Source organism: Gadus chalcogrammus, chromosome 9 (assembly GCF_026213295.1).
Source record: "Gadus chalcogrammus isolate NIFS_2021 chromosome 9, NIFS_Gcha_1.0, whole genome shotgun sequence".
Taxonomy (NCBI): domain Eukaryota; kingdom Metazoa; phylum Chordata; class Actinopteri; order Gadiformes; family Gadidae; genus Gadus; species Gadus chalcogrammus.
In genome coordinates, this window is record NC_079420.1 from 19,898,387 (window position 1) to 19,909,570 (window position 11,184).

Here is an 11,184-nt window from a genome sequence, read left to right on the forward strand (position 1 = left end):
GTTGTCTGTGGTACAACACACCATGGTAAAGGAGAGGAGGTTCAGTCCTTTTCAAATGAAAAGTGCACCATGCCGGAAATCAGAAGGATTCCTTATGTAATGCTACTCCCACTGCTCCTTGTAAATTATTGAGCCAAAAGGACCTCTTTATTTACCAATACACGGCCACCATGAGGAGAGCCCTCTTCATGCAGTGAGTACACAAAGAGAGAGAGAGAGAGGAGAGAGAGAGAGAGAGAGAGAGAGAGAAAGAGAGAGAGAGAGAGAGAGAGAGAGAGAGAGAGAGAGAGAGAGAGAGAGAGAGAGTAGAGAGAGAGAGAGAGAGAGAGAGGCTTAACAGAATGGCCAATCTGTCAGAGGTGTCCAAAGATATGAAGATTGAGTACATCCAACAGCTGAGACATACACACACACACGACACACACAGACAAACATGTACACACACAAACACACACGCATGCTCAATCATAAAAAAATCCAATTTAACAGCCAAAATCTAAATCTTTCCACTATCCTAATCCTGGAAATAAATATAATTGATTGCCACAATCGTTGGATCGCCTCTAAATGTGTCTCCAATGTCTTTATTTGGACCTGCTAACATTACCGTCTCTAAAATGTACTCTGGTAACCGGGGTAAATATTGTTGTAGCCGTGTCTTCCGTGATCAAAGCAGCACTGAGGGCACTGGTAAATTGTATGTGGGTGTTGACTCAGCTGCAGGCCTATTGTAGCTCCCATAACTGTTTATTTGCCCATGTATTGTTCGTTTTTTTTTTTATCTGTGGTCGAAGGCTTTATTGTTCCATTATGTTCCTACGCAGGGACTTCTAAGTTCTGCAGACGGCTTTTGTTTCATTGCGATACATTAAAACACAATGGAGGAGTCGGCCACTTGTTGAGTGGACACTGATCCGCCGATGCCATGCGAGATAGCATTGATTCCTTCTTCCCGCTGTTGCCTTGCATTTAACCATTCAACAAACACATTTGTCTTTAGTTTTTTCAGTATAGGTTTAAAGGTGCCCCTAAAGAAGGTGCTATTGAGTTAGGTCAATTTGCTCTTTACCAAATTTTTTTTGTTATTCAAGTACGTATTAAGTATGCATTTCCCTGTATTACAAATGTCTTTACCCTTCGACCATGTCCAGTTATTAATCTATCTTAAATGTGATAATGCAAGTTCTACTGTGTCTTCAGCCTTGCTAGAGCTGTAATCCATTAATTTCGCTAGTCAATACGTTTTCTTCTTAGACAATAGATGCAATGTGTTCATCAGGTTTTCTTTATCTTTGATGAAGATATTTTTTTCTCATGTAGACACCAGTCTAAACCACACCTCTCTTAGGAGCAGAATTTAGGGGAACATTTAGAGGTACATCAAGTTGTGCGTAAGAAAGGGAGTAAGCTTTAACTTTGGGAATGTCTTTTTTCAGTAGTTTTCTTTAGTATCCACAGTTTGAAGCACACGCTGCCCTTAAGATCCCGACTCCCAGGGATTCTGCCCAAACAGAAATAGGTTCGACCATTTCTTCAGGCGTCACAGTACATTGGCTAAGTGAATTGCTCCCATATCCCTAGATGCACGTAAATGATATTGATGTAATCGTTTGCCGTAGAAAATTAAAGGCTCATCAATTTTGAAATGGACATTTTATTTTTGTAAATGCGCGGGCTAATTATCTGAGGTCTATTAACACTTCCCAGAGGGTTATAAACACTTAATTCTGCAAGCCACAGCAAGCGGGAGCATACCAGCCGAGCTAAATGTCTGGCGGAAAAAAACTGGGGGAAATGTTGTCAGTCACAGCCCATAGTTTGATGGTTTTTTTCTTGCTGCATCTCCACAGGAAACGGCTTCGTCAACCCCCGAGGCTCGCCGGGTCTCCTGGGCGCGTCGAGCGGCAACGGCCTGGGCAAAGTCATGCCCACCAAGTCTCCTCCGCCCCCCGGAGGCAGCATGGGGCTTGGGGGCCGCAAGCCCGACCTCCGGGTGGTTATCCCCCCATCCAGCAAGGGGATGATGCCCCCGCTGGTGAGTAGAGGCGGCGCGCCCCCCCCTCACTGCTGCACACATCGCACCCACAGCAGGGGTCCTGGGGAGACGGGAGCTGTGCTGCCCCCAGGAGGGAGGGTGGGTGGGGGGGAAGAGGGGTCCTCTGCGTGGGGAGCCGATGGAGCGGAGAGGGAACAAAGTTTGCAGTGGAATGTTTTTATTTGGGGAGTTTTCTGTGGCTGTGTTACTGTGGAGTGAGTACGAGTTTATACCTAGAGGTGGGACTCTGTTTATACTGGAGTTAATATGTAGGATTCTGTTCACACTAGGGTTTATGCCTGGAGGTAGGACTTTGTTTATACTGGAGTTCATCTGTAGGAATCTGTTTATACTAGGGTTTATACCTAGAGGTAGGATTCTGTTAAGACTAGGATTTATACCTAGAGGTAGGATTCTGTTAAGACTAGAGTCTGTATACAAACATATTAGCGTTTACTAGAGTTTATATATGGAGGTAGGATTCTGTTTGATTCTGTTTCTAGACATAGATGATGGATACTTGTTATACTAGAATGTATACAGAAAGGTAGGATTCTGTTTATTACAGAGTAGAGGTAGGATTCTGTTCAGAGTTTATAACTAGTGGTAGGATTCTGTTTATAGATTTTATATTAATTTCATACTAGAGTTGGTACATGGATGTTGGGTTCTATTTCACACTGTGGAACACTCCATTTAGCTTCTTGTTTGTTTGTGTTCCCTATAAAGTGAGACTCAGTGCTTCCTGTGAACACTAGTGCGGTTCTACATTCTGCGGTGATTACTTACACACTCGCTAACTGTTGACGGAGCCCAAAATAAAAAAAAGCTGCAGCCCAGGTGCCCCTAAATCTTACTCAATTATTCATATTGGAACGAGGCCCTTTCTAATTATAATAATTAAGGTGCAAAGAGCTCTGACCACACTCGGCACCTGAGGCGACAGCGCACTTGCTAAGCCATTAATCACAAAAAGGAAAATAAGAAGATAGAGTCTGAGACCCGGGTTCAATCGAACGCAGCGCTCTCCCCGCTCACGACGACCGGGAACGAGCTCCCAAACACAGCACAACCCCGGGTTACAGCTGGATGTTCCTCCCTGGGATCCTCCGCCCGTCTCAGCCCAGAGCCAAAGCCCGCACACAGAGCAGGGCGTGGCCCCGCCGCCCACGTCAGGCGGAAGCCGGGCCGCAGGGATGGCTGCGGCGGCAAGGTGTGAAACATGACGGGGTGCTGAGACCACAGAGAGGGAAAGGGCTCTGCTCCGCCCACTGCCCCAGCCTGAACTGACTCCTGTAGCCCCCACTGACTCCTCTAGTCTCCTCCTCTAGTCTCCTCTAGTCTCCTCTGGTCTCCTCCTCTAGTCTCCTCTGGTCTCCTCCTCTAGTCTCCTCTAGTCTCCTCCTCTAGTATCCTCTAGTCTCCCCTAGTCTCCTCCTCTAGTCTCCTCTAGTCTCCTCCTCTAGTCTCCTCTAGTCTCCTCCTCTAGTCTCCTCTAGTCTCCTCTAGTCTCCTCCTCTAGTCTCCTCTAGTCTCCTCCTCTAGTCTCCTCTAGTCTCCTCCTCTAGTCTCCTCCTCTAGTCTCCTCTAGTCTCCTCCTCTAGTCTCCTCCTCTAGTCTCCTCTAGTCCCTCCTCTAGTCTCCTCTAGTCTCCTCTAGTCTCCTCTAGTCTCCTCCTCTAGTCTCCTCTAGTCTCCTCTAGTCTCCTCCTCTAGTCTCCTCCTCTAGTCTCCTCTAGTCTCCTCCTCTAGTCTCCTCTAATCTCCTCTAGTCTCCTCCTCTAGTCTCCTCTAGTCTCCTCTAGTCTCCTCCTCTAGTCTCCTCCTCTAGTCTCCTCTAGTCTCCTCTAGTCTCCACCCTCCTCTCTCCACCCGCCCATGCTGCCCGGTCACCACAGAGCAAGCCTTCCAGATGGGCGGAGGCCGCAGAAGGAGCAGGGGGAGGAGGAGGTGGCGCTGATGGTGGTGGGTGGGTGGTGCAGCAGTGTCAGGTCTGCAGGCAGCCTGTCATTAGGCCCATAATGGTATTAAATTAATCACATCTCGGTGTGACAGAGTAGGGATGAAGACTTAATCAGGGGGGCCCAGAGTGTGAGAGCCAGATAATATCTTGTCGCCCTTGTCCTGTCTTCTCCTGCTATTGATTGAGTGTGGGTATTAGGGCCGGGCTGGCCTGGCCACCGCGTGTCCCATAGCATAGAAGGAAAGGAAGGAAGAAGAAAGGAAAGAAAGGAAAATGGCTCTCTGCTTCACCCTACAGCGCCGCACCACAATAGGTGATGAATGGAGGGATTGGGTTCTGCGGTCGTTATTAACGCCAATATGAAGACATCCGTGAGCCATTATGTCAACTGACAAGGGTTGCATGTTGTCTTTGTGTTCAGAAGTCATGGTATGTTTGATTTGACCGAACATAAATAATAGGGTTCTGAACGGCTGAAGGAGTGGCATAAGCGGGATAAGTACATGATTGGACACGTTCTAGCCCATCTGTAGCGTGGAAGTATTCTTATACCCAGGCCACTGTGGAGCACTGCGACGTTCTACTCATGTGTCATGTGGGCCCGTTTCATAGGTTAGGTTGTTCTGAATGTTACAAATCCTCATTTCAAAAACGGGGATAAAAAGAGGAGAAACAAGAACATCTTATGTCTGTGTTATCAGAGAGACAATCAGGGCTGACCTGCTGGCGAGTGCCTCACTTCACCCACCTCATCTCAGGTGCTGTGCAGAAGCTCTGTCTGCCCTGTAACGGTGCATCTTTTCTTTTTGCTCCTTTTTTCTTCTACTGAGGGCAGTCGGAGGAGGAGGAAATGGATTTGGTGAGTTTTTTTATTTGCAGCAAATGCCTGAACTGGAAGGCTGTGTGCGAACACGCCGCTAGTGATCGCACGTGCTAGGCTACAGGAAGGCAGCGCTTGAACCAGAGACTTGTCAACTCTCTTTGGGGGGTGAGGGTCGGGGGGGTTGAGTTTGTCGCTGCATGTATTTGGAGTTGGCTTGTTAAAAAAAAAATATGCCACAGCCTTTGGCACCCCACATTATCTCCTCACAAACTCATTGGTGTGAGGTGTGTGTGTGTGTGTGTGTGTGCGTGTGATTGTGCATGCCTGTGTGTGTGTGTCTGCGTGTGCATGTCTTTGTGTGTGTGTGTGTGTGTGTGTGTGTGTGTGTGTGTGTGTGTGTGTGTGTGTGTGTGTGTGTGTGTGTGTGTGTGTGTGAGAGACGTCTTTGTGTGTGCGTGCTTGTGGGTGGGTGTATTTGTGACAGAAAGTGAAAAAGTTTGATTTGAGCTGCTCTGCTCCACCTAAAAAAAAATAGTTTATTACAAAACGATAATGCTTTAAATATGGACCGAATAAGTTTGAGGCAAAGATGACCTCATCTTAAATGATGTCATCCTATGTGAGACTGGCGCTTGCGGAAATCGTCTGGTGAGAGAGCTTTAGGACAATGCAAGGAAGCCCTCAAACAGATCATAATAGACTTCAGCCTCCACATATGCAGCTGTGCAGATGTTTCTTGTATTTTCATTTGTTTGATTGAAGAGAAGAAGAAGAAGCCATATTGCCTTCAGCTTGTTCTAAACCAAACAGTTGCTTGTGTTTGATGGGTGTTTGGTCGGAATGTGCACAACTTGACGGAGGGGATTCCTGATGCATGACCTTCTGCTGTGTAGTGGTACAGTGTTGCACTCGCATGATCACTGTGTCTGAATCAAACACCTAAGTTAGGATGTAATGCAGAGTCATTTTGGCAATGTCACCTTCAACTCACATTGATTGCAAGAATGTATGTTTGATTTCTCTCACAAGCACATTCAGCGTTGGATTGTATAGTGTTTTGTATGCTGTTCATGGGCATGTATTCATTTCTTTCAGCCGTGTGGGTCCTTAAGGTCAAACATGTTTGCAGATGAACCCTATGTAAGATGTAAAACATTCAGCTACATTAAGTTTCACTGTTTCTCTACTTAGGACAACTATTTAAATAACAACTAGCCAATTGCATGGAGTACATTGTGAAAATTACACAACATTTTCTTTAAAGGAATACTATGATCAAATCATGTTAAAAAGGAACATTGCGTAGCAATTCTAGATCACATTTATTTCACTTTCTTATTCGAGGCCTCTGTCAAAACAGACCTATTAGCTCAGAGTAAACATTGAATTGGATTCAGCTGTGGCGAAGCTGCTCTTCCATGGAACCACACCGCCACCTTGTGGCACAACTCAATCATTTCCAGACAGTATTTCAGACATAAACAGCAAAACAGCAATACTCTCAAGACATACATGAAAAGGATCATTAGTTAGTAGCACACTTCGAAGACATTAACTGTTCAACTCATTACTGGCTGTACTCGTTCAGGTGATGTTGTTATGCCTCATGCTCTCTGGTTGCCATCCCCCTGTGCCCCTGCAGAACACCCAGAGAATGAGCAGCTCCCAGTCCAGTCAGACGCTGGCCACGCCGGTGGTGTCTGTCACCACCCCCAGCCTCCCCCCTCAGGGCTTGGTGTACTCAGGCATGCCAACCGTTTACAACCCTGCCGGTGAGCGTGTGTGTGTGTGAGGGTGTGTGTGTGTGTGTGTGTGTGTGTGTGTGTGTGTGTGTGTGTGTGTGTGTGTGTGTGTGTGTCGCCCTCCCAGGCGTCTCGGGGCCCCACCTGTGTTACCACCCGGCTATGTGTTTTGTGCGCGGGACCTTGAGAGGCCCCTCAGTGTGTTTTCCTCGTGGCTGACGCGCTGCCCTGTGTTGTTGCAGAGTACTCCCTGAGCAGCGCCGAGCTCTCCTCCCTGCAGGGCTTCGGCTCCCCGGGGCTCTCGCTGGGCTCCATGTCGGCATGGCAACAACACCAACTGGGCCAAGCAGCGCTTAGTTCTTTGGTGTAAGCACTGCACTCTCGCACTCTCGCACACACTCACAAACACACAAACACACACACACATACACCCCTAGACTCCCCAAAGGGTTCATATGCTTATGTGACATATTTCCACACCTGCTCCCGCGACGGCATCGCCTGTGTTCCACTTTCAAGGTTCAAAAGCCTTGTTTTCACATCTTCCCCCGCAACATCTCTCCTCAAAGTCACCGGTGCGCTCTGGTGTGCTTCCTTACAGGGGCGGAGGCGGGCACCTCCCACAGGCCTCCAACCTCTCGCTCAACACCAGCCAAAACATCAACATCAAGTCGGAGCCCATCTCGCCCCCCAGGGAGCGGGTGGCCCAGTCGGGCTTCCCCCAGCAGCAGCAGCAGCAGCAGCAGCACCACCACCACCACCACCACCACCAGGGCTCCAGTCGGCAGGACCTGGGCCGCTCCCCCGTGGACAGCCTCAGCTCCTCCTGCAGCTCGTACGACGGCAGCGACCGTGAGGACCACCGGCCCGACTACCACTCGGGCGCCACGGCGGCGGTGGTGGGGGGCGGCGGCGGCGGCGGGATGGGCAGACCCCCCACCGGGCCCGAGGATCGGGAGAGCCCCTCGGTGAAGCGCTTGCGGATGGACACGTGGGTGACTTAGAGAGGAGCCCCTCTTTTTGAAGGCACCAGGGGGGGATCCGACCGGCCCGTCGGTCCGAGATGCGCTGGGAGGGGGGGGGTAGATGGAGAGGTACACCTGGAGATTAAATCAACAGGGAAAAGGTTTGTAGAACTATCGACATGTTATTATTTAACTCCTTTTTCGGTTGCTTTTTTGCCAAGACATGAGTGGCAGAAAATACAATTTGAATTGAAGGAAATAGTAAAAAAAGAAAGAGCTGGACATACTGAGGTGATTCTCTAACTGCGATGAGAAATAAAATATAAAACATGAGCTATACTCACTGATCTACTTATGCCCCAAATCTGTCCTCTTTCTTTTAGCCGCCGTGGTTACAATGTCCCAAACAATCAGATGCTGTGCTGCTTTGGGCTGAGGCCCCTGATATTTGAAGCAATCAGCGAGAATTCAACTTCTGTATAAACGTTGCTGTTGCAATTATTCAGGACCTTTCACACTCCACTTGCCCTCATGTTTTCTCTATCAACCAATCGATTCGGCTCAGAGACGAGAGGGAGCTCACGTTATACAAGAGTTACCGTCGAAAGCGACCTTTATGTTCACAGACATGTTAAAACACGAGATAGGAAAGAATTAGTTGCGATTATAGCATAACTTTCATGTTCTAATTTAAAAGAGTATAGGATATATAATGTGCAATTAAGATGAACGAAACGTGTCCAGTTGAACTGGTGAGAGTCCCGATGTTAACATACAACAATTCGTCAGTAATACAAAGCCAAAGGTGTTTCTCTCTGTTCTTATGTACAATCGCTTTTGGTTTCCTAGCCGTTCGCTTTTTAGAGTGCTTTTTCTGTCTTTTCATTTTGATTGTGCTAACTAGAACGCGTGTAAAATCATGTAAGCCAGGTTTGAATCAATATCTAAAGCCATGAACACTTGCTGTCCTGTTTGTATAATTGACAATTTGAGCCAAACATTTGTTTGTTATGTATATAGTAACTTTAATATATATATCACCAGGGTATGAGTACATACTGAATGTACCATCACCAATTTTGAGAAAGTATATTTTTGTGGATTACCGCCGGGTTTACAAGGATAGACCCTTCACAAAAGAGAATTCATTCGACAATAGTTGCTACTTGGTTTGATTCACTGCAAACTCTATTTCTTTCTTTCTCTGTTTTTCTTTCTGTTACTTTTCTCTTGGCCTCAACACAAATTTTAACGACAATGCCATGAGTTGGAATTTTCCACTTAGTCATATTTGTTAAAGCGAGGGTGAAGAAGTAGCATTTCTTCTGTGTGAGCGATATATCTGCTTTCTACACTGCCAACATGCAGAACCAAGGCCCTATGTGGAGAAGAGCTTGTTTTGTGGAAAGATATGCCACGCCTTTCATAGGCCCATTTTTGGTTCCAGTACAGTAATCCCCCCAGAAAAAGAGGAATCCTCTGACTCATAGAGGAAGCATTTCAACATTGATGATACATTTTTAAATGATTGGACATTACAATAGATCACCGTGGGCCACTTATAAACGTCTGGATACTCCCATTACACTTGTTTTTGGTTTATGTTTTATCGGCTCTGGAAATTGCATCATATATATTCAACCCCCCCATTGTAATTAGTTATTCCTATGAAAGCCTACACGTCTATCAAGTGCATTTTAGCGCTCAGAGGGCTTGAAGATATGAACGTTCAGTTGGGATTCACAAAGGCTGTTCTCATGTAGACGTAGAGCACAGCAGTGGAAAAGTCCTTCCAATAAAGAAAATTCATGGTCATTGATGTTTTAACAACTGCTGGATCGAACACATTTCCAGAGACGTCCGCTATAGAAATGGAGTATCACTCTGCATTCACCATTCCATATCTTGTGCATCATCATTCTAGCTCCTTCATTGATTTCATTCAAAGTTGACCAAGGGTCAAACTGAATCTATGCAGTATTCAAAGCTCAAAATCACCTAGTTTGGATCACTGACGTTTTATAACCCATTCACAGTGAGGTTTCATTTAACTAACATAATATCAGTGGGTGGGCTAGTTTGTAAATGGGAGACTTAAAGGTAAATTCCACTGCAAAGCAAAATTAAGGTAATTTAGATGAATGACTAGTGGATATAGTGGATGTCACAAGTAACCGAGTTTAGAAGTACTATTGTTGTCTTTGGAGAGCTATTTTGCTCACTTCCCCCTGTTGTAGTCCACAGTAGAGGAAGACACCAGACACCGTAGTTTAGCAATCCATCAATATGATAACCACACAGATAACTGGGTGACAGATGGCTATCTAGGTGGATAGGCAACATTCCCTTTTAATGGCAGACCCATTGTGGAATTTGCCTTTAAGTGACATAGAACGAGGTACCAGGCCTGCCCACAAAAGCAAAGAAATTAAAAAAGACATGTAAAGATTAAGATACATCATCTCACATTCCCATCAAGACAATTTTGAAAAGCACTATTTCTATCCAGGAGAATGTATTCCAATGGAGGCACTGCAGGTGGACCACAGCAATAAGACAGCCTGGCTTCACACGTCGAGCGCTCACTTAGCACTTGATGGAATATCAGGGATTTTTTGTAGCTTCTCAGTAGATTTACTGTTAGGGACCCCCCCTTCCCCCTCCCCCTGAAAAAAACCATTGCCCAGTTAAATCTGGTTATAGCCAAGTCTAAACTCTTTAAACAAGATTCACACAAGACGATGTGTACAGGGAATGCAACGTGATACACTGGCTCTAAATGGTGTGTCGGAATATGTGCAGAACTGAATGTGACAGGCAAGAGAAAATCAACCCACCTTTTTAGAGAACTTTGCTGTGCAGGAGTACACACTGCTTTGCGTCAATGCTTTTATAAAGAGAACCGTGTTTGGTAAATGTCTGTTGTAGTTGTTAGTTCACTTAAATAAGCTGTTGTTCGGTTTGATTGCTCAGACTGTTGGCCGCACAAGCTGGACTTTGTTGCCAATAATGAAATTATCCGTTCACAAAATCAAGACAATTCATTTGCATTTTATTTTTCCTTGAATGTCCTGTTTTATCGTCATCATGCAATGAATATTCAATTGAACTTTTCATTAAACATTTAAAGTACTATGCTAGATATTGTACAAAATTTGTATTCTGCCTTCACAAAAGTAAAAAAAAAACATCATTGGCTTTTAATGTGTAATTTAAGTCATCTCACTTATTCTGCATAAAATGAAGTGAACAGCTCTTACATAGAATGTGTCCTCTTGTAAAATCCCCAACAATAGACACTGTCTACTTTAATAAACACCTCAATGTATGCTCCGTCAGTATTCTGACAAACATTTGTCTTTTATTGAACTCTTCTTATTCTAATGAGGGGCTTATGCATGTCATATATCGTTTTTATGGTTTAAATGTTTTTCATGATCTTTCGATCCTCAATAACATTGGCAAGATTTGCTGATTTCTCTGCAAGACATTCTTAAAGATGTCATTGATGCTTTATAAATGTTGGTTTAGGGCATTTTAGATTAACCCTAATGTGTTCACTGTCTACAATATTCCTACCAAATGTGCGTGAATCGAAAATATTTCAAGTCAAAAGGGCTGATGAAACTAAGTTTAATAATGAACTGTGATGTGAGT

General features: G+C 45.4%; 1 protein-coding gene across 1 annotated transcript in view; it reads left to right on the forward strand.

The window, feature by feature from the left end:
- The window catches only part of mef2aa (myocyte enhancer factor 2aa), a 55,315-nt gene extending 44,398 nt beyond the window's left edge, over positions 1-10,917 (forward strand). Inside the window, exons 8-12 of the mRNA XM_056598894.1 lie at positions 1,851-2,035; positions 4,833-4,856; positions 6,463-6,592; positions 6,805-6,928; positions 7,164-10,917. Coding sequence (XP_056454869.1) covers positions 1,851-2,035; positions 4,833-4,856; positions 6,463-6,592; positions 6,805-6,928; positions 7,164-7,566 — 866 coding nt within the window. The 3' untranslated portion in view covers positions 7,567-10,917. The remainder of the gene's footprint in view (positions 1-1,850; positions 2,036-4,832; positions 4,857-6,462; positions 6,593-6,804; positions 6,929-7,163) is intronic.
- Positions 10,918-11,184: the final 267 nt, after the last annotated feature.